At 41.9% G+C, this 24,331-nt stretch overlaps 2 protein-coding genes across 6 annotated transcripts in view; one reads left to right on the forward strand and one right to left on the reverse strand.

Annotated features, from left to right (window-relative positions):
- The window catches only part of LOC123516594, a 236,521-nt gene extending 228,340 nt beyond the window's left edge, over window positions 1–8,181 (forward strand). For all 5 annotated transcript variants that reach the window (XM_045276119.1, XM_045276115.1, XM_045276118.1 and 2 more), the window contains 2 exons: window positions 2,898–2,986; window positions 3,522–8,181. In XM_045276119.1, the coding sequence (XP_045132054.1) occupies window positions 2,898–2,986; window positions 3,522–4,497 (1,065 nt within the window). In that variant the 3' untranslated portion in view covers window positions 4,498–8,181. The remainder of the gene's footprint in view (window positions 1–2,897; window positions 2,987–3,521) is intronic.
- A 5,424-nt stretch (window positions 8,182–13,605) lies between these two features.
- On the reverse strand, window positions 13,606–20,501 carry LOC123516931 (E3 SUMO-protein ligase ZBED1-like). Its single transcript, XM_045276718.1, has 8 exons — window positions 20,042–20,501; window positions 16,007–16,166; window positions 15,765–15,913; window positions 15,493–15,637; window positions 15,093–15,376; window positions 14,763–14,991; window positions 14,391–14,673; window positions 13,606–14,299 (listed from the first exon to the last, which is right to left on the reverse strand). Exons 1-8 carry the CDS (start codon window positions 20,399–20,401, stop codon window positions 13,819–13,821), a joined length of 2,091 nt encoding a protein of 696 aa, XP_045132653.1. The 5' UTR covers window positions 20,402–20,501; the 3' UTR covers window positions 13,606–13,818.
- Between the last annotated feature and the right edge of the window lie 3,830 nt (window positions 20,502–24,331).

The following is a 24,331-nucleotide window of genomic DNA, read 5'->3' on the forward strand; positions in this document are numbered from 1 at the left end:
CTCCTACTTGGATTATACACGACAGGCGTAGAATTCCTGAAAATCAGTCGTGAAATCCGGCGAGTGGAGGCCCGAGGGAAGGCCAGCAGGGTTCACTTTGTACACACAGATAAATTGAATCAGGGAGCCTTGTGTTAGCTGCTGGGTCGAGGCCACCGCGACACACACACACACACACACACACACACACACACACACACACACACACACACACACACACACACACAAGCGGGGAATTTCAGGCCTCCAAGGTGGCGTGAGTCAGCGGGGAAGAGAAGGCGGCGTCCATTGTGCCTGCCAGAGCGAGATGGGCGGGGTGGGCGGTATGGGAGGACAGGACAATACTCGTGGAAGCATAGATGACAGGGATGGGAGCTGAGGACAGGCAGAGGCGCTTTATGTACCATACAGATGTCCTTGGCGAGCCCCGTGACCGTCACCATGATGATCGATGTCCTGGTGGCACAGAGATACACGACGGGGAGGCATAGTTGGTGACGGGGAAAGGCCTTGACGGGACGGGGGAGGGGGCCAATGCAGAGACCGATGACAAATACAAGACTTCCTGGGTTACTGCATAGAATATCTCTGTATTGCTAGTATGTTATAGGAAGCTAGATAGATTTATTCTTCTATGAAATGAGAATAAAAAACAGGGCATTGGTAATGATGAGAAGAAGAATTATCATTTTCGCATATCCATTTTGTTTATAAGAAAAAATAGAAACACTCTGGCATGATCCACTTCCACAGGCGGCAACATCATCAGCAGCACGTCTCAATAGGAAAAAAAATGTCTAAAAATATTTCATGAACTTCTTTTCTTGCCCTCAGCTTGTGTCCTGCTTCTGTATATATGGGATCGTTGTATTGAATGTGCCTCCTCCATCCATCTATGTGCTTCTGTCGTGCATGTGCTTTTGCTTCGTCTCTCCATATCTGCTTTGCACCCTTCTTTCCCCAGTCGATCCAGTCTTCTCTTTCGCCCCATGAGCTTCCTTAGGGCAAAAAACAGCATAAGGTTTCGTAAGCACTACCAAGCGCGCCACATTCACCCTCGCTATCACATCTGACCCTGCCGTACCAGACACGCCTTTCCATTTCTCCCTTGCAGCTTAATAGATTGCATCCACTCACTAGTTAAGCATCTCCTTTATCCCCTCAACTCGCCTGCCTCTTCCATGTCTGCCCTTCCTTACCCATATACCATGCCCTCAACTCGGAGGTCACACACACACACACACACACACACACACACACACACACACACACACACACACACACACACACACACACAGAGAGAGAGAGAGAGAGAGAGAGAGAGAGAGAGAGAGATAACACATTCAACTTTTTTTTAGTATCATTATCTGTTTCATGTGGATGTTCTCTCTCTCTCTCTCTCTCTCTCTCTCTCTCTCTCTCTCTCTCTCTCTCTCTCTCTCTCTCTCTCTATCTTTCTATATCTATCTATTTTCTTTATGTGTGTGTGTGTGTGTGTGTGTGTGTGTGTTTCACTGTTTGATCTGCTGCAGTCTCTGACGAGACAGCCAGACGTTACCCTATGGAACGAGCTCAGAGCTCATTATTTCCGATCTTCGGATAGGCCTGAGACCAGGCACACACCACACACCGGGACAACAAGGTCACAACTCCTCGATTTACATCCCGTACCTACTCACTGCTAGGTGAACAGCACCTACACGTGAAAGGAGACACACCCAGATATCTCCACCCGGCCGGGGAATCGAACCCCGGTCCTCTGGCTTGTGAAGCCAGCGCTCTAACCACTGAGCTACCGTGTGTGTGTGTGTGTGTGTGTGTGTGTGTGTGTGTGTGTGTGTAGGCCTAATGGCTTCTTACACTTTCCCGTACTTTGTGTTTCTTGGGCTCTTAGCTTTAAGCCTCATTGTGGGACTCGTAGCCTCGCTAGTTTGCATTCTTTCTTTACACGTTTATGGACAATTTGCAACTCAGATTTATGATTCCAATCGATGTCTTCTCACATCGTAACTATTTCCAAATGCCACAGAGTCGAGTCTTTGCTGGTATTTTCTACTGATATTATAAATTTCTTGTTGAAAGGTTAATGGAATCATGAAAACACTCCTGAAAATTAACTTCAATACCAGCTTGTTAAGAGTAGTCGAGATAAAACACCGAAACGCTTAAGAATACAGACCATAATCATATACTGCAAGGAAAGACAAACAGTCTGACTCTATCGCATGCCTGAGTCAGGACACGAAACCTGCATAGAAACTGGTCATTTTTTTGCTCAGCTGGAGACAGACGGCAAGTGAGGGCGATAAATATGACTGCAGCACCCGACACAAAACAGCCCGCCGATGTGTCGCTCCTAATAGAGGCAGAGAACAAGAGTTTTAAATTCCAAAGGTTACTTTATACTTCCAGAGGTGATCTGATGATAACCCGGGAGGACATGTAGTACAATAAGTCCCTGTGTGTTGCCTCTTTATCCAGTGGTCTGTCAGATTCCCTAGTGTTGTGTGTGCCGCCATTGTCTACTGGCGCCTTGGTTTCATCTTCCCCGGAGTGAGTTGTCTTTGTTTCTGCTGTAGTTGTAATATAGTTGTTGTTGTTCTGTCATATATAGTAAATGTACGGTGGTGTGTTCAGTAGAGCCATGATTTTTCGTCCCTTCTCACAGATTTCTCAGATATTTCAATGCCTTATTTCACTACTGAAAGGTTGTAAGTTCAATGCTGATATAGATCAGTTTCTTAACTTTATCCAGCACCATTTGACTTCTTTCCTTAAGCAACATAAACTCCACCAATTATTTTTCATATTCCTGGTGGTGGAGGGTTGAATCACGAAGGTCTCTTCCTCCAGTCAGGCCCCAAAGTACTTTATACTGAGCGTCGTCTTTCTTGCAGGTGGTTTGGCTGCTGATGGGTTGGGTTCGCTCGCAGGAAGGCGGCGCAGACACCACCTCACACCAGCGCAACGCCCACCAAAAACGAATGTAAGCCTGAGAGAGAGAGAGAGAGAGAGAGAGAGAGAGAGAGAGAGAGAAACTGCTTATCCAACTCCGCATCCTCTCCAACATTCTGTGTCCCTCGTGTTACTTCATAACTGTCAGCTCAGTGTGTTCCCTGTAAGGCCATCTAGTTCCCTCACCCTGAAAGGACCCATGATAAAGTTTGATACCACTGCATACACGGCCCTCACATTTCCGACAGATACAACCTTACTTTATTCACTTTCCAATTTGATGGTGCACATTCGACTAAAGTCTAAACATTTGCAATCATTATCAGTCTCTTCCAGAAATTGATTATGGCTTTTGACTTGATATTTGAATCTAGCGAGAGAGAGAGAGAGAGAGAGAGAGAGAGAGAGAGAGAGAGAGAGAGAGAGAGAGAGAGAGAGAGAGAGAGAGAGAGAGAGAGAGAGAGAGAGAGAGAGAGAGAGAGAGAGAGAGAGAGAGAGAGAGAGAGAGAGAGAGAGAGAGAGAGAGAGAGAGAGAGAGAAACTAAATACCGCCCTTCACATTGCAGGATAAAGAAAAAGCTCGCCGAGCGGGGCCTGAGCCTGGCCGAGCAAGAGAGGATGACCAAGAAGATCCTGGCTCGTTATGACGACTACGCCAGCAGAACTGCCGCCACCATCCCCACAACGACCACGACCACGACCACGAACCCCCTACACCTGCTTCCCCATCGACGTCGCCACCATCACCAACTCCGCCCCTACAACCTCCACCTATCCCCTCGCGCGGCAAAGCTAGCCGAGGAGATGGTTGATGAGCAGCCGCCGCAGCCCAGTCACATGAGGTACTCCCAGGAATTCTTGCAATACGAGGATTCCACACCAGAGAATGACTTGCTGGCGGAGCAGGTGGAAATGATGGAACAAGAGGAAGAGGAAGAGGAAGATATGATACGGCGATACAGAATAGCAGAAGAGTTAGACGATCTCACGCGAAATAAACGAGAAAAAGGCGAAGGAAAGGGGAGGAGACGATCGTGCAAAAAGCAACGAAACGAACGAAGACAGGAATGTCGAAAAAGAAGACAGCGATATAAGCAGCTGAGATTAGTGAAGAAGAGACGGAGGATACGCTACCGAAACGCAGAAAAGATGTTCAACGATACCATCCCGGTGTTCGTGGACCGCAGCGGTATCGAGTACATCGACTGCTGCCCCTCGGAGCTCAAAAGTTTCAACAAGACGGTCGGAAAGAGCCACTTACACGAGACCATGGAAATCAAGCCTGGTTACGAAGCGTTCACCGAGCGCCTGTGTTTGGAAGTCTCCAGGGACAAGGAGTGCATCATCCCCGGCAACGCCCTCAAGCCAGAGGTGTCGACTCGCTGCGTTCAGCAATACTCCTACTCGCAGGCACTCGTCCGACCACTAAATTCCACTGACGACGTGGAGTGGATGGTAGGCTCCATCCAAGTCGGGTCAGGGTGCTCGTGTCAGATGAGTACCAATCATAAAAAGAAGAAAAGGAAGAGAAAGAGGAGATGAGTGGAGGCAAGCGAGGGCCACAGCACGCTCCTGGCCCTCACGCATCTGCTGCAGCAGACGACGCCCGGCTCCTCCCAGTGTGCCCTCGCCGCCGCTCTACTGGACAACTATTGTTTCCACACCGAAGCCTGAAGTGTTGGTGTGCCAAAAAAACAATCCCAAGACAACTTCGTGTTATTTACGGTAGTGACATAACCCAACCAGGACTATGGCATTCACACTTGGTACCGCTCGTGCGCACACATCCCATGCACACACACACACACACACACACACACACACACACACACACACACACACACACACACACACACACACACTTCGCGGCACAGTTCCTGCAGCAGTTATGTGCCTGCCACCGAGCATTGTAAGTGCGGCGCCTCGGTTGCGGGTGGCGCCGGCCCGCTGCTAATGGGTGGAGGGGCGGCCGCAATGAGGCTGGGCGGCAACGAGGCTTGAGAAAGACCCTCCTTGCTGCGCGGCCGCTCCACCCCCACCCCACCATTACCTCAGCACTCATCTCGTGCAGCTTCTAGCAAGCAAGTCGAATTAGACCGATGTAGCGCGGAATATGCACACAACCCGGGACATCGCGCAGCGCCCTTCGCGGCCCCTCGCAAACTCTTTCAGTATACAATATCCTGAAGTTTCACAAGGAATGTGTGCAAAGTCCTTTTCTTTAAAGATTCATGACGAGGTGACGATCACTGTTCGATGCTGGTATGAAAACTGTTACAAGACGAATATGATGGTGCCATTGAATCTGTCTTGGTGTCAGGAGTAAAATCTGCACACCAAACATGTAATATACTCTCTCTCTCTCTCTCTCTCTCTCTCTCTCTCTCTCTCTCTCTCTCTCTCTCTCTCTCTCTCTCTCTCTCTCTCTCTTGTTTTCTTTGAGTTCAGTAGCAAAGAGTCCCTCAACCTCTCTTGACTTGTGGAGAATTGACCTATATTTCCAACTAATCTGCCACGCGGAAAACTTGACTGTCCATGCAGCGATAGAACTGGCATAGAAAACTCCCTAACTGACGGTTAATACAGCGTTAACGCCACAGTGGTGCACGGTGAGGCGTTGTGACACTGATGTATCACGGAACACTCGTTAGCAGGAGGCCAAGGTGATGTGTGATTTGGCAGTTAGTGAGAGCTGCCTTTACGACCATTGTGAATCGATAACTAATCATAAATATCCATTAAATCAATTTTAGTTTCATTATGTACAAATACTCATGATATTACAGCGCTATACAAAAGATGCAGCAGTCCTTTAATACCCTGAACAATAATGTTGTCTTTGATTAATAATTCTAATTAAGTTCATTCACATTCATGGCCATCCTGTGTTTTTTTTTTTTTTTTTTTTCGTTTTCCATATTTCACAATGACAGTCTTGCACGCTGTCATAACATTTCAACATCTCACTTTTAGTGCCACTGTGTTTCACTAAGCAGAATACAACTCTCTCTGGTCTTTATCTTCTAGATCTTGATTACTAAAATCTGACGGAGGCTTACGATTTAAATCAGTATCCTCAAATGTTATGGCCTTTCATCTCGACAAATTTTAATAGAGTATAATGAGAGTTATAGGACTTTTTAAGGATGTTTTCATGAGTCCAATTATGATTCTGTTTGCAAAATGAAAAAAAAACACTCATGAAAGTCAAAGTGATCACCTCTGTGACTCTTCGAAAATAATCCTGATGAGAAAACAGTGTTTAAGAATAAGACCCAATGGCCTTCTCTAAATTAATTCAGGAAAACGTATCACCATCGTATATCTCTGGCAGTTTTCTTTCTTGTTTTCTACCTATCTTCTTCGTGAGTAAGGCATCTCGTCATGAATCTTGAAACACAATTATCTCGACAAACATTCCCTGGGAAGCTTCAGCATATTGCATTGCGTAGTGTAAACTGGGAGGCCAGCGGCGCCAGTTCCCTGCGTTTTTTTCCCATAACGGGTGCAGTTCTCCGCCACAGCGGACGGTGTAACTAACTCTTCTCACTTTGTGGAATCTCAGAATAATAAGATCTTATATTCATTCTGGTTAGCATGTTTTTCGCTAGTTATGTAGTTTTACTAGTTGCTGTATGTACATGTATATATTTTGAGTCCCACATGACAAAATAATCTTGTCTTTTGTATCATGCAAGATAGAACTATATATATATATTTTTTTTTACTTCAATTATGAATCGTTTATAAAGGTGTTAACCTGGGCGTGGAGAGTCCCTCCCTGTATCCCAATCACCGTTTCCATCTCCCTTGAGGAGGAGGAGATATCATAGTGACATACTCATGAGGAATCTGGAGGAAAAATTAGGTGGTTCTATATCTTCCTCCTCCTCCTCCTCCTCCTCCTCCTCCTCCTCCTCCTCCTCCTCCTCCTCCTCCTCCTCCTCCTCCTTTCCCTCCTCCTCCACCTCCTTTCCTTCCTCCTCCTTTCCCTCCTCTTCCTCCTCTTCCTCCTCCTCTTCCACATCCTTCCCTTAATATCCATCATCTTTCTCCTCCTTTTAACAAAGAATCTTGAGATTGCGATGCCAAAGGTCTTATTATTGATTTTTTTCATCATGTATGTGTGTTGATAAGTATATACTTCTGCATCCCTCCCTGTTCCCTTTCCCTCTCCACCTTCACCCGACCCCTCCACGGATGCCCCTCGCTCGCCTTCCGGTCCGCGACTCTCGACTTTGGCCCTGGATGTGTTTCGTCCATGCCGAGGATTCTTCCCCTGAGTCATGTAGCCCTCGGTTAGATCAATGAACATATCAATAGGCATCTCGCCCCTGCCACGTTACCGTCTGGCTTGAGAGGACAAAGTGTGACTCGATGTATTGTATTGTATTGTGCGTCTGGGCATATGTGTGTGTGTGTGTGTGTGTGTGTGTGAGAGAGAGAGAGAGAGAGAGAGAGAGAGAGAGACCCTGATTTATATTTTTCTTCGCAAACTGTCCCCTTCTTCCTCCTCCTCCTGTAAACAGCTTACATACTTTTTCGATCCCACCTTCCGTCTCTCTCTCTCTCTCTCTCTCTCTCTCTCTCTCTCTCTCTCTCTCTCTCTCTCTCTCTCTCTCTCTCTCTCTCTCTCTCTCTCTCTCTCTCTCTCTCTCTCTCTCTCTCTCTCTAATTCAGATGAGTCATTCTGTAGTTTTATAATGTGTACTATTTGTTGTCAATATGTAAGGAACTTTGTACATAAAATAAGTGGTTCTTTTTTCTTTTCTTTTCTTTTTTTTTTAGCATTTTGAAACATTGAAGTTCCTGACAGTATGTGTGTGTGTGTGTGTGTGTGTGTGTGTGTGTGTGTGTGTGTGTGTGTGTTCAGTGGGCGCCTCTCTCTGGTGTTACGTTTACAGCCGGTGTGTGTGGCCGTTATGTGTTCAGTTCTGCGTTACTGTTCCTGTGAGGTGGTGTAGAGACAATCACAACGTTAGGTATCGAGCCAGTCACTCCCTGTGTGTATGTCACAGGTTTTTTTTTTTTATGCTTCTTGACCTTCGCTAATTATGTCCTCAAATAGCAGTATATTGTGGGATTATTTTACTGACATTTGTAACACGTTGTCACAGAGACTAGTGATAGGATTGGGTCACTGTAGCAATATGCGAGTCTTGTGTGAGTTGGCAGATATGATTTTGCCTCGGTCACACAAAGTTGATGAAAAAACCTAATAGAAAACAGTCTTTTATTATCATGCCATCTAGAATAAAACGAAGTGTTGATTGACCCATCCTTAAGCTATCTTCAGACAGTGTAGCTCTGTGGTACGGTTATAATCACAGGTTCCCAGCGCTCTCTGTCACCTTCAATGCCACTGAGAGGATGCACCAGGTAAACCAACCAACAGAAGAAATGTATTAGATAACGACTCTTTTGAATAATGAAATATAGAAAAAAAGAAAATTAACAGCAACAACAAAGTTTTGGGTCTCTTACATTACTTATCCCTCATTTGAGGATATTGAGGCTTCATGGAAGATTGGGCGGCAGAGAGAGGATACTTCAGCAGTGGCGGATCCAGGGAGGCGTCCAGGAGGTCTGAACTCCCCACCCTCCAGCAGCTTAACCTATAACTAAGCTCCTCTCTGCAGTGACGGATCCACAGGAAGGAGAGCGGTCCGGGAGAATCTGGAACCCCAGCAGCCTGTTTCAGACCGATTCATTATTTTCAGTTACTGAGTATGATATTTGTAATTCAATTTGAAAAAGGAAGAGAAAAAAATTCATATTCAATCACGTTTTTAGTCATTGTGTAAATAACAATCACCTCTGTACTAACTTCGGAAGTTTACCTACCGGTAGAGTATTTTGACAGCTTTTTTTTATTTACACCATGTCGGCTTTTTACGGGAACTTATGGGTTAAAGGGTTCCTCTTATCTGAAAGCCCACCTGCTAGGAAACCGTTGCCCCGAGTGAGGAAGCCCAACCTACACTCGGACCGTAAGCAGGATTCGAGCCCCGTGCCCTTGGAGACCCCTCGGACGCTAAAGCACGCATGGTTCCACTGTTCCAGACCGGTCTTTGCATTGCCAACTGACGAAAGAAAACTATCTACCCAGATTCTTCATTCCCTTTGTGCACAGAGGCTGTTTCTTTTTTATTATAATATTTTTTTATAACAATTTAATCTGAAAGAATTAGTTCATGGTCAAATTTTTTCAATTAAATTTATCGGAATTTTACTAAAAATACAAGTTTTATATAGCATAATATTATACAGTAATTTAATTTAATCAGGAATGCTGGTTTGTTTGGATAGCCAATACGGTACCAGCGTACAGCAGCAGCTTATCATTTTCAAAGTAAAACGCATATCTCGTCCTGACAAGTAAGTTAGTGCTACCCCAATTGTTCTAAACTCTGGTTTAGTGATTGAGTTACCATATTCCATTTTGCCTACCTACACTCGGTTATTATTTCCTGAAAGTTTCTTTGCAGTGCATCCTGTAAGCTATAATTGGGTAATATAAAACTGGTGTGGCAGACCCTTATTAGCAACATTTTATATGGAAAAATATATGTTCAATGTATAGGTGTGGCTACAATTGGTTTTCACCATTTCCATTATTGTTCATTTAGTTTTTTCTTTTTTTCCTTCTTCCTTTTTTTTTTGGTGTGTATGTGTGTGTGTGTGTGTGTGTGTGTGTGTGTGTGTGTCATAATGTTGTTTTATATATGCTTGCTGCAGGAAATAAGTATTTACCGGCACCCCATTATCCATTAGGCTTACTCTAGATCTGCATCACTAGTGGGCAAGGCTATGAACTTAAAATAATAAAAAGTCAATAGTATGACTTTAGAATAGGAAAAAAAAAAAACGACAGTTAGTAGGCCATTGATTTGGAAATCAATTTACCTTACCAAACCAACCTACCCTAACCTAGGCTAGACCGCCTCCAACAAAAAAGTCCTGGATTTGCCCTTGTTCAGTCACTAAAAGTATCGTTGTATAATCCGAAATGTAAGGAAAAGTTAAAGATAACGATGAAATAAACAGTATGCAGTTAATTGATACGAAGAATAGAAGCATATGATGATCTGGATGTAAGTCACAAAAGGCGTCGTTTCCTTGTTTTTTTTATGACAATATTAAACCTACTTTATTCAACATACAAGTGAAGGCCTGCTTCATAACCTAACTTCATCAATAAACACTGCACATTGACGCGAACACCCACCACCAGGCAAGGGGCAATGGGTGTGTGTGTCGAGTAGGACTTTACTTGGGTGGCAGGGAATGGCTGCGGTTCTGACTCACAAAGTAATTCTCAGTGAGAATAGTCACGTTAATTAAGGGAAACTACGGTGCGAGGTTTTCGGGTAGAAAAAATGAAAAACGGTAATGTATGTACAAGTAAAACAAGGTCTGGAATAGTTGACAAGATACTTATAGTTTGATCAAGCATACAATGCCAGGTTTTACTAATAATATAACCTAAGAAATATGAACATATAGATATCCCCAGACACGGACACTTCCACCATAAATTCCCTAGACTCGATCCTAGGGTAATAGCGCAAACTAATAGCCTTTAGTTTAGAAAGTTGGGAATATAATTTTTGTTTACTTTATTGAATTCTGACAAAATCTATCTCTCAGAATTTTCGGCGCAGATTAGCAAATTCAGTAATTCGGAGGTATTTGCATTTCTTTGTGTCATAAGAACAATTACTTAAAGTAAAATCCCATTGTTGTTCCGAATTGTTTCGAATCTCAGGTGTTCGAGAAAGTGGTTGTTCGAGCACGATTGTGGCCCATTGACTGGATGTGCGCCTGCGCGGTAAGTTCTTCATAGCCAATGAAAAATTAGAGAAAAATATCAGCCAATCAAATGGCTCTCTATCTGGAAGAGAAGGTTGACTGTCCGCCATGATGCAGTTCTTGATCTCTCTCGTCACGTTTGGTGCGTAAATGGTGTTTATTCACATATTTAGGAGGTACAGCAGCATTCTTTTTTTTCTCTCTCTCTCTTTTTAAGGAAAAGACGCAGCATTAACTTTTCTAAATCACAGTGCTATTTCAAGTACTATGAAGTGTCCCTAGTGTCAATCGGAAAGCAGTTATCGTGAAGAACAAGGTGCAGAGTACGGATGTGCTGTATCGAAGAAAAAAAAAATGATATTACCAATCCTGTCTACTGAAAATATTGTTCCGATTCATACCGGTAGAAGTCATTAAACCGTCCACGGTATTTACTTTTTAGGTAGAAAAATATGTTCCTTGTCTAACCTTTTTGGACAACTTGTAAATAGTGTTGCACAAGATAGTTTTACGTGAAGTTTAATGAAAGGTGAGTCAGTGATTCTACTCGGTTAATGTTTACTATCGGTCCATCTCAGTACGATAGCACATGACACGAATACATGTTATGGTAACATGCTCACTTTACTTCACGTTATGAAGATTTTTTCAGGCGCCAGGCCTTTATTGACTTGTAATGATGCTTAAAAAAAAAAAAAAATCGCGTCAGAAACAGTCCTATGAGTAGTTTTCCTCAGTCTTCCTCCCCCTCTTCATGAAGCTGTTTACATTAATAGGGCATTGTGGACCCTGTGGAAATTGTAGTGTCTATAAATCACGAGTCACGGACGTCCAATGAGAGCCCGCCGTATCGGCTGTTCCTCAAAAAACGTATCACGGCAAAACCAGTCACGGACCTTCGACTATAAAATGTCCCGTGAGATCCCGCCATGCATGCCATGCATGGAGTTACCTATAGTATTGCATTTGTTTCTCTCGAAAGATTATGAACCACGTCAGTTCCTACCATTTGCTAAGCTGCTTTCACCAAGGACGCCCAGTGCTCTGACTGATTTTTTTTTTTTTTTTTTTTTTTTTTAGGTCCCATCACCGATCCACAGGAAAAGCAAGACTTATTTGACTTGTGTGTGAGCTTCACGGATTGATTTTACTTCTCAAAATTGTGAGTAATATTTACCAGACATTTTTTTGTGGTTTCCTTGAAGCGGCGCTGCGCGATAGCACCATGTCAGTTTCTTAGAAGCAAAGAAGTTGAATAAGGAGAGGGGGGCAGGACGTCACAAAAGTGAAGTCGACGAGAGAGAGAGAGAGAGAGAGAGAGAGAGAGAGAGAGAGACGACTACCATTACTACTATTAATACAACAATTTTTTTTACTACTAATGTTCCAGTATTGCTGCTGCTGCTACTACTACTACTACGACTACTACTACTAATACAATTATTACTCATGGTATAGTATTACTACTACTACTATTACTACTCTCTCTCTCTCTCTCTCTCTCTCTCTCTCTCTCTCTCTCTCTCTCTCTCTATTTCCAGATTTTATTAAGAATGATGTGTAATTTCGATTATTTCCTGTCACTGTATTGGAAAAACATGTATCACTGAAATTTTACTTCACTGTTAGTTCCTTGCCATGTAATGAACGAGAAAAAGATATTTTTACCATAATTTCTTTTGGAAACGCCTGGTATATTTATTTTCATATTGTAGATATTTGGCGCTAACACCATTAAAGGTGGGTTCACACGTGCCAATTTGCGACTGAAATTGCAAGTCCCTAAAAGTATCGATTGAGCCCTTTTAATCGGAAAACGTCACACGTAGCAACTGGAAAATATCGACTATAGTTGGCGCCTTGGCGAAAAGTGAATGTAAACAAACAGCTACCCGCCAAGATGTTTTCCTCCAGTGACGATGTCGAAGTGGTGGCTGCTCTTCTTTTGGCGTACTCAACAGAAAAGAAAATACCTGTGGATACGTCCCTGGCTAAGTAGAAGGAAAGAAATGAGTGTGTACCACACTGATCTTAAGATTATGCACAATTTCGATCAAATTAAACCCTAACAAGTCTTCAATCCTCACCTCCAACAACACCCTGCATTGAGGGAAACAGTTCTTGTAGAGTGGCAGCTTTTTCGTTGAGCGACGATTTGCGCAGTTTTTTTTTTTTTTTTTTTTTTTTTTTGTTTACTGTATAGCTAATTCATTTCTGGGGTCCAAGATGTTTTCTTTCCCCTCATCTACTCCAACATCTTCTCTACACCTGGAGACCACATTTTCAAAGCTTACTCCGTGACGTCACAACGTAAATAAAGCTTTTTTATATATTTTGTTGCCCTGGGCAAACATCCCTCCTGCATAAAAAAAAAAAAAAAAATAGGGTTTGGTTAGTGTTAGTACAACTTGTTTTCGCTATATGCAACGGATACAGACACAAACGTAGTGAATTGTTGAGATCAAATTTTATTTTTTTTACTAATAATGGGATTTTTCCCTTTAGTTTTTTCTGTTGCCAAATATGGTCTATTTCAACTTTCCCCACCCAAAAAAAATATATTTTCCCTCAAGGTCCTCAAGCTTGCTGTTCTTAAGCATGAGATTGATGATGATGGAGAGGAAGGACTTACAAATATGTACCATAAAGTCTAGTGAACATTTCCCTGAAGATCATTTGCTTAAGTGTTTTCTTTTGTTTTACAGTGAATCAGAAACCTTTGTACAACATTTCCTATTTTCTTAATATCTTGTACCATTCCTCTGAAAACTTTTTTTCTTTTATTAATGAATATATACTCCAGTAATTGTTAATCTAGAGGAAAAATAATAGAAAATAAACAGTACAAATTATCTTTATTTTGTAACATACAAAAGAAAGAGCAAGAAGTCCTTTTTAATAATAATAAAAGAAAAAAGTTATCACTAAAAATAGACAAATGAATGAAAGAAGGGGGAGTATCAGCAACAGACAACAAAGGCCATGTGAATTATGGTAAAAATAAAGGACACCAAAATAATTGCTCTAAATCAAAGTTATTTGAGAGAGAGTTCAGTCTCCACCAAGCCATGTCTTGTGTTCAAGTGAACTCAAAAATACAAGCATATTGATATGTGCTGGAGACAAGCTACTTCGCAAGTCAGTTGGAGTAGCATTCAGGCGGGAAACAATGCGCTCTGAGGCGACTGCTGAGCCCATCGCTGTTAAATACTTACCAGCAAGACGAGATAGTGTTGGAAAAGTTTTATCAAGGTCCAACCACAACCTCAGCGGGCACTCTGCTCGAGGCACTGTGGGCATGTTCAAATAGAGCTTCAGTTCAGGATGCAGCTCAGCTGATGATCCCGGTGGGAGTTCCACTGCGGTAGCTGTCTGTTTTGCTAACTGATCGTGGATTTCCCACAATGAGTCATCCACGTTGGATTCAACTTCACTCTGGTGGGTGTTTTTGTCCTCAGAAGCATCACCATGGGTTAATGCTTGCATCTCTCGAGAAATCCACTGCAAAATTTTATCGCTATTGATGAGAGACCTGAAGAAAAAAGTCAAGAAACAATTAGAAAAAATAAATAGAGATGAATATAAAACCTACATGATACAATAAAAAATTTATTCAAACATACCGAAAATGAATCATCTTGAAACGAGGATCCATCACAGTAGCAGATGCGAGTAGGTTGTTGTCCTCCAGTGGGAGAAGCTTTTGCCCAATCTGGTCCAGCAGAGCATCATTGAGAGCCATGGCGTCCTCACTGACAAAAGATGCATTTGCAACGGCCCTCTGAAGACAGTTCACAATTGGAAGAATTTTGCTGGCAGTGATGAACTTGTCACCAGAGACCTCCCTGGTGGCCCTCTCAAAAGGTCTGAGAACTGTCACCAAATCAGTGACAACTGCCAATTCCTCTGAAAAAAAAAAAAAAAAAAAAAAAAAGTCATATTGGGTGACATAACTTATTTTGTTGAAAAGAAAATGATTCATGAATGTTACTTACCTGCTGTCAGCTTTGGAGGAGCAGTCCAGTGGTCCCCTGAGACCAAAACTTTGCTTATACATCCAGCCAGCTGGTTGAAGCGCTCCAGCAAGTAGAACGTGCTGTTCCATTGGGTCACCACTGCCTCGATAAGCTCCAATGGCACCAACACACCATTCTGACACTGCATCTCACATAGTGCATCTGATGCACTGATACTTCTTTGGAAGTATGCTACAATTTGCTTTACCTGAGAATCAAAGAAAAAAGAAAATAATATATGTTATTTATTTATTGATTTTTAATCAGTACTCAAGCAATTATCATAAAGATATTTAATTATTGACGAACCCTTTCAATGACAGCTGTGGCCTTGTCTGACTGTGACAGCGCCTGGCAGACACACTGGTTAATCAGATGAGCCAAGCAGGGTATATGGCTATGTTCGCCACCCATGAGCTTCCGGACGGCAGCAATAATGTTTGCTCCGCCATCTGTGGTGATGGAGCAGATCTTCCTGGTCTCAAGGTTCCACGAATGCAGAATCTGAGTCAAATCGTTGGCTATTTGCTCACCCGTACGACCAGGTGTTAGCTTCGCAACACCAAGGCAAACATTTTGGGGACATCCAGAATCTGTTTGTAATGAAAACATACCATTGGTGAATTGTGGAACTATAGCCATGTTTGCTGTAGTGAATGTTTTGTGAGAACCATTAAAAAATTTGAAATGCAGCACTAAGAATAATCACCAATGTAATGCCCACTGACAACTAGGTATCCTTTGGTTGTCACTGATGCCTGGTCTGCAGTTACTGACACCCACGTAGCTTGTGATAGCTGTTGTTCAACCAATTCCCTTAATGAACTGTTTTTCTTTGCTAGTAGACTGGTTATCTGGAACACAAAAAATACCCAAAATCACAGGCTGGAATAACTTGAAACACATGTATATGAACACTTATTAGTATTAAGCATCCCTCAAGAATCTTATGTGTATGTTACAAACAAATACTTTCCAAACCTTTTTTCTGCCAGGCGCTTCATACAGAGGAACTGTCGTCTTTAGAAGAAACTTCAAGCCTTCATTCTCGGTTGCTGAGAGCGGCAAAGCATCCTTACAGACCATGTATAGAATAGCGTCAGTAATTACAGCATCAAGCTTACCACCAGCTGTTACAGAAAAGATATTTATAAAGATAAGGTGCATAGACAAGATAACTGGCTTTGATGTACAATAACATAGGTTCTCTTATAAAAACTTACGTTTAAAACTCTTCACTCGAGCACTGGTATCCTCTTTGGTGATCTGTCTTTTAGTACCTTTGCTGCAACGACTTGCTTTGCTGGTGGATGGCAGACATTCATCAGTTGGTAATTCAGATCTTCCACATTCAGGAATGCGATCAGGATTATCAACCACCTCCTAGAAGAGCATGTATAGCATGAGTGAATACCAGGTAAAATCTCTTTAACATTTGTTAAGTGTAGGCTGTACAGTAGCTCCATTTTAAGTAACAATGTTTAACAGTGACTCCAAGAAGTGTAAGGAGGAGGTAACTCGTCGATGCCGAGAAGTTGCTTGTGAAAGGTGTTATGATTGGTACCATGTGGAGTGTGTGGGGCTAAAAGGGGCAGTAGATAGGGTCCTAAAGAATAGGAACCTTCTGTTCCTGTGTAGTGGGTGTTTCCTGAGTGAAGGAGGAATGGGAGTCACTCAGGTGAAGAGTGAGGTGGAGGGCTGTGAGGCAGAGGAGGCAGTGGAGGCCAGGGAAGATACCCCTAGAGTGATACCAGACGGGAAGAGGAGGCCCAACATCAAGGCCATTCTTGACAGTGAAGGAGCACCTCAAGGAGATGAAACCTGAGGACCTGGTGGTAATTGAGGGAGAAGGGAATGGCTTGGAGGAGATAGGAGGAAGGAAGACAGTCCAATGGATGGAGATTACTCGCATGGTGAGGGGGAAAGTAAACAAGAAGCCCTTAGTAATGAGCATCCCCATTAGGTAGGATAAGGAGGACCAAAAATTTGGCCAAGAGAGGAAATGGTTGAACAGGAGAGGCATAAAGAAGCTAAAAGAATGAAAATGCTACAGCTATGGGAGAGGATGAATTAGTCAGGAGTGGTCACCAGATGGTGTCCAGATGTCTAACATAGGCAAGATATAGATAGCCTGGAATATGACAGAGTACACCCAGCATTGGGAGGTCACCAGGTAGGGATTGGAGAAGGCACGGAAAGGAGACATCCTGCTTGTGTTCCTGAATATGAACAGATGGAGTGAGGAAAAGTGGAGGTTACTGATAGATGAAGGGAGGGATTATGATGTGATAGGAGTAGGTGAGACAGGGTGGCACCACAGCAATGATTTTGGAGTGAAGGAGCCAGGGTACATAGTTATAGACAGAGGTAGGCAAGCAGGAGAAAAGAATGAAGGAAGGATGGGGGTGATTATGAGGGAAAAGGGAAGTAAGAATGTGGGGGAAACCAAATTAATGTGGGAAGTGGAAAGTAAACTAGGGCACAACAAGGGTGACATCTTGATAGCAAGTGGTGGGTAACAGAGGTGTAAACAGGAATGAAGAGACGGAGGAATGAGGAGGATAACATGAAACTTTTTGAAGCAATGGCTAGCTTAAAAGAGAGAATAAGACAACATAAACAGGTTATGAGTGATATAAATGGACACATGTTTAACAAAGGAGACAGTGAACCAAAATTGGCAGCTGATCCAAGATTTTTCTGCCGACATTTAAAAAAAAAAAAAATTTCTTCATTTATTTTTTTAATGTTATGACCTATAGCACCTGTAGGCATACTTGAAGAGCATATGTGGGAAGCGCTGTTCAGCTTCTGCCCATTAGTGGCGCAGACAATTTTATTTATGGTGGTACCCATATTAGGGCCCATATCCCCATCTAAGCACACAGGAGGAGGTAGCAGACACCCAAAACAATAATTTACTCCAAGCGAGCTCTAATAGCACTAGTTCAGGGGGTGTTGTGAACCTTCCATTCAAGCTACTTGTGATCTCACTGAACATTTCCCTTTGTGTCTAACAACTCAAGGGGGCAGTAACAGCCTGCCCTCTAAAGACAACTCTCCTACTTCACTCAAAATTAAATGCACTTACCACACACACACACACCCTTCACTTAAAATTCAAAATAAAAAGATAGTGACTCCAAACCCAGCCTTGGACTCTCCTTTTGAGGAGGGGACCAGGAATGTCCCCAGGTCAGACTGCTCTCTTGACGATGATGACCCCAAATGTCTTGACATCTCCCTCAACTTTTTCTACATTAACTTCTGCAACATTCACAGTCTTAGATTAATTTTCAATCTGTGGAACACCACCTCTCCTCTACTAAACTTCATCTTCTTTTCCTCACCGAAACACAGCTGTCTGAGGCAACTGCCAGTAGCCTCTCCTCTGTTCCCGCCTACTTTCTTTATTCTCATGTTCGTTCCAAAGCTGGATGTTGCGTTTATGTGCACAACAACTTAACCTGCTTTTGTGCCCATGCTCTTGAACCTTCCGAGTTTTCCACCGTCTCACTTAGACTCAATAGTCACTCTCTAACTAAATTTATCTGTGCAGTCTATCTCTCCCCTAACTCCTCTGACTCTAGTAAATTCTTTGACTATTTAACTTACAAGTAGAGCACATTCTATCCTTTTATCCTTTTGCAGAGATCCCATCCTTGGAGATTTCTATGTTCACCACCAGTTTTGGCTTTCCTCTTGCTTCACTTACCATTCTGGTGAACTAGCTTTCAACTTTGCTATCCTATTTACTATTTAACTTCCAAAGTGGAGCACTCCAGTGGCATGTAAGAGACTGGGGTAGCAAGCTGTTAGTGAAGGCAAGAACAGGGACACTGGAGGTGAAAGCCAGGAACAGGAATGAGCTGGACTAGGGATTTAGCAGATGTAGAGGAGAGAGGGAGACTGTAAAGCATTTCCTGGTAGAGTGTGTCAGTTATGAAGAAGAGAGACAGGTTAATAAGCTCCTTAATGCTAATTATAGAAGATGAGTAAAATAAGATATTTGAAGAGAAGATGGTGTTCTCACAGTACTTGGCTTCTATCAATGCAAGGAGTGAGAAAAAGAGGATAATAAGGACAATAAAGAGTTCTTGGTATAGCATGGAGGAAATGGGGCACTGTCCTAATAAGTAATTCTTCCAGCTTTCCTTGCTTCCCAGCTCCCCCTTTGCAGCTCTTTCACTCGGCTGACATGACATAGGAATTAAAAATATGATAATCAAAACTAACCTAACCCTAAATTTAACCTATTCATATCTAACCCAGCCTAGCTAACGTAACCTAACCACCTTATTGGTTGGAAGGGTTCTGAGGAAGACATATCAGCAGTGCATGTCGCCTCAACTTCATTACATCAGCTAGGTTAGGTTAAAGTTTAGATTAAGTTAGTTTTATCATATTTTCATTCTCATGTCATGTCAGCAGAATGGAAGAGCTGCGAAGGGGGAACCAGAAAACAAGGACAGCTGGAGGGACCACTATATTAGGATGGTGCCATCTAACCTAACCAAGCTAACGTAACCTATTTGAGGCAACACACCATTGATATGACTTCTGAAGAACCCTTCTAACCAGTAGTGTGGTTAGGTTCAATACATTAAATGTAGGGTTAGGTTAGATTTGGTTATCATATTTTCATTCCCATGTCACATCAGATGAGTGATACAGTTGTGAAGGGGGAGCCAAGAAACAAGGAGAGCTGGAGGGATGACATTATTAGGACAGTGTCAGTTGGGGTTAGGTTAGTTTTGATTATCATATTTTCATTCCCACATCATGTCAGCCAAGTGGTAAAGCTGCAAAGGGGGGAGCCAGGAAAAGAGGAGAGCTAGAGGGATGACAATATTAGGACAGGACCAGAAACGGAGTAGCTCAGATGTGTAGATATATTTGCTGCATTGCGCTCGTCGCTTTCCTTCTGCAGATAGTGGAAGGACCAGAACACAACGCTGAAGGAAAGGAGGATTTATCAACCAATAAAAAGCGGAGGTGGTCACAAGAACCACTGTTTTCAGTCAGATCAGGCACTCATTAAACTGCTTACTGCAATTGTTAAAATGTTCCATGGCAGTGGTCATCAAAGTAGTGGGCAACTGGAACTAAATCATCACACAGCTTTAGATTACTCACCTGGTTAGCCACCCTTAGCTCCCAAACCAGAAAAATACAATGAAAAGTAGGAAAAAGGTAGCTAGGAAAATGGATACGCCTGTCAACTTTAGATGTAGATATGTAAACAAAACATAACATACCCCAATGAAAATAGTGATATCATCGGTTTTATCTGGTTTGGAGGCCTTGTCCAACTGTGTAAACACGGAATTGTGCCACTTCTTTAAATGTGAGCGCAGGTTTGAGGTGCCTCCAGCGACCTTGATTGTCTTTTTGCAAAGCATACATTTAGCTTCCCTTGGTGTGATGGAAGTAAAGTATTTCCATGCTGCAGACACACATCGCCTCCCTGGTGTACCGACTCCCTTCCGCTCCCTCGGCGTCGTGCTCCTGATCCTCTTTTTGGTTGATTTCGGGTCTGACTGTTCTGCTTTGACAGCTGGCTGCACGTCATATGGCTCTTCCACTCCATACAACACCTGCATGTATTCCACGTTCATTTTGCATAGCTTACTGCTGACAGACAACTAAGAAATAAAGGAGCCCCCAATGTGACGGTGTATCAAGAATCGTGTTCGCGGCCAACTTCAGAAGGTAAACAACAGTGTTGCCAATTCAGATTTTTAAAATGCGGTAAACGGATCCAAAATCCCACTAAATTCCGGAAGAAACTCGCCAGATATATTCTAAACTATTGAATATATATATATATATATATATATATATATATATATATATATATATATATATATATATATATATATATATATATATAACAGTTTAATATACCAATGAATTTGTTATTTATTTAGCACTGATAAAACTTTACAATGCTATTAATATCCCTCATGAGAAATGCATAATGTCAGTATATACAATAATTTTTGTCACCCTCAAAGAAGCATGTGGGGAACACTGCCTTTTTCTGTCACATGATCTGTTTACCAGTCTTTTAAATGGGGGTCTTGATTTCAGCCAATCCTTACTGAATTTCTGATGGTATTGTACGTGGCTTAGGCATGCGTTTTCGTTATACACCTATACCCGTATTTTAAAAGAGAAATGTGAGCATACAAGTATATAGTCTAATACTATTGTCGGCATAATTAACTGTGTATTATACCGACAGTAGTGATAAAAAGATACGCACTGTGATCGATAGACAATAAATCACCTATCTATCTATCTATCTATCTATCTATCTCTCTCTCTCTCTCTCTCTCTCTCTCTCTCTCTCTATATATATATATATATATATATATATATATATATATATATATATATATATATATATATATATATATATATATATATATATATTCAATAGTTTAGAATATATCTGGCGAGTTTCTTCCGGAATTTAGTGGGACAACCAAATTTGATGTCCCTCAATGTTGTTACCACCTCTGGTTCCCCCTTTGGAGACCTCACAAAGTCAATGTAGATATAGAAAAACTTGCTGCTCCTAAATATAACTGGTTCCCACATGGACTTAAAGATCTTTTTATGCATAAATTGTCTAAATACTCAAGGGTGCAGGCTGTACATGTTTACTGTGATGGTTCAATGGATGGCAGCAAATCTGGATGTGGCCTGTTCATCCGCAACTACACCTCTCCCTCTGAATACACTGACACTGAGGTGTCCAAGAGGCTTCCTGACAACCTGTCCTCTACAAGGAAGCCATTATGGTGGACTCACGAGATAGGTAGACAGATCAGAGAGAAGAGGGCATATAGAGAGTTGCAGAAAAAAGGGGAAGATGTAGATTTGATTAGGTACAGACAGGTCAGGGATGATATGAGTAAGGTTATAAAAAAAAGTAAAATACAGGCAGAGATAAAACTAGCTAGAGCTGGGAGTAAAGATCCCAAAAAATTATATAGTTATTACAAGGTCCGTGATAAAAGAAATAAGGATAGGATTGGACCACTCAGAAAAGATGGTGTATTAGTGGATCAAAATGAAGACATAGTAGAATTATTGAATGAACAATTTTCTTCAGTATTTACTAGGGGAAAGAATAGGAAATCCTGTTACAAACAGTGCGACGAGTAGTTTAAGAGCTTTAGAAAATATTGATATAAAACCGGGAATTATTAGGAAATTTATTCTTGAACTAGACGATAGGAAAGCTAGTGGTCCTGATGAGCTACATGCCAGAGTACTTAGGGAGGGTGTAGACAGTATTTCTGAAGCACTTAAGTTAATCTTTGAAAGATCACTTAGGTTTGCTGAGATACCTCAGGACTGGAAGTTAGCTAATGTTACACCAATATTTAAAAAAGGTAGGAAGGATGATGCGAATAATTATAGACCGATCAGTTTAACTAGTATAGTATGTAAGATACTAGAGAAAATCATTAAGGGTAGTATTTGGGAGCATTTAAATGAGAATAGATTAATTAGAGATACCCAACATGGCTTTAGATCAGGGAGGTCCTGTCTTACAAATTTGCTCGATATCTTAGAATATATTACCAAGGAGTTAGATGATGGAAATAGCATAGATGTTATATATCTAGATTTTAGCAAGGCGTTTGATAAGGTACCGCATAGGAGGCTAGTGTACAAATTGAGACTACATGGGATAGGGGTAGGTTAGTTGATTGGATTAGTGAATGGCTTTCTGATAGGAAACAGAGAGTAGTATTAAATGGGGCAATGTCTGAGTGGAAGGAAGTGGTTAGTGGGGTACCCCAAGGATCAGTGCTAGGACCTCTTCTTTTCTTGGTGTACATTAACGATTTAGATATAGGAATTAGTAGCAAAGTATCAAAGTTTGCAGATGATACTAAGATAGCATGTGCAGTACAGGGTGAAAAGGACAATTACAGAATACAACGAGACCTGGACAGGCTGATAGCATGGGCAGACAGGTGGCAGATGGAGTTTAATTCTGAAAAGTGTCAGGTTATGCATTTAGGTAAAGACAACACAAACTTTAGCTATGAGATGGAGGGATGTTGGCTAGAGGCAGTAGAGGAAGGAAAGGATTTAGGAGTAGTGATAGACAGGACTATGAAATTTTCAAAGCAATGTTTAGAAGCAAGAAATAGGGCAAATAGGATCCTGGGTTTTATAAATAGAAATGTTAGTTATAAAAGTAAGGAAGTGGTGCGTAGCTTATATAATTCCTATGTTAGGCCCCATTTAGAGTATTGCATACAGGCCTGGTCACCCCATTATAGGCAGGATATCAACATGTTAGAAGCAGTTCAGAGAAGAGCAACTAGGATGATACCAGCATTAAAGCGCCTGGAGTATAGAGATAGATTAAAGGAATTAAACATGTTTTCATTTGAGAGGAGATGTATAAGAGGGATATGATAGAGTTATTTAAAATGTTCTCAGATACAAACTACATAGATGTGAGATCTTTCTTTACCTTAGAGGAGGGAAGTAGGACTAGAAATCATGGCAGGAAGATTAGAAAGCAAGGCTGCAGGTTAGATGTAAGAAAATATTTCTTTAGTCATAGGGTGGTAGACTTCTGGAATGCATTGCCAGAGAGGGTTGTAAATAGCACTAGTTTGACAATGTTTAAAAACAGATTAGATAAGCACTTAAATTTATAAGATTTATAATTATGTATAGCGCTGCATGATAGTTTTTATAAGAAATTTACTATAGTTAAACAAGACATGATCCCCATGTATGGGAATCACAGATTGTAGAGGAGTTTGCTGCAGGACTTAGCCCTGTTAATGGGCCAAATATTTAGAATTAGTATATAATGTATTGTGTACTTGTAAGTGTATCTTTAATTACTGATGACGAGGTCGCTGTGCGACTGATACAGGATAACCTAGATGGGCCCTGGTGGCCCTTTGTTATCCTATTATTTATGTTATGTTATGTTATGTTAACTATATGCCATGCTAGAAGGTTTACAAATTATCCTTCCTTTGGGGAAAGATGTTTACTTTTTTGTTGATAGTCAGGGTGCCTTATATTCATTGTTGTCTCCTTCCCCTGCTGATTGTGATCTCATCAACAAGTGTCTTGGTGTCATTGATCTCTTGGAGAGAGATAATCTCAGAGTATGTTTCACCTGGATGCCTTCTCATGTTGGCATTTCCCATAATGAAAAAACTGATGTTCTTGCCCGTCACTCCCTTACTGAGGACATTGCTGACTGTCCTGTTGAACACACTTATCATAACATCAAGGGTCAGCTTAAACATCATGTTTGCAGCACCATTGCTCATAACCTTGACACTTGTTATGGGAAAGGCAGTCCCAGTTCAGTCCATTATGTACATGTCTCCCATGTCACCTATGGCAGGAAGAGTGCCGCCCATGACCTTGTTGTTATGCGTCTCAGGCTGGGTTACAGGTACTATTTGGAGGTCAGTGGGGCTGCTGCTGTGCCCTGTAAGCTGTGTCACAGTCCTGCAGGGCACACACTTGCCCACTATGTCATGGAG

Source organism: Portunus trituberculatus, chromosome 41 (genome assembly GCF_017591435.1).
Source record: "Portunus trituberculatus isolate SZX2019 chromosome 41, ASM1759143v1, whole genome shotgun sequence".
Lineage (NCBI taxonomy): Eukaryota > Metazoa > Arthropoda > Malacostraca > Decapoda > Portunidae > Portunus > Portunus trituberculatus.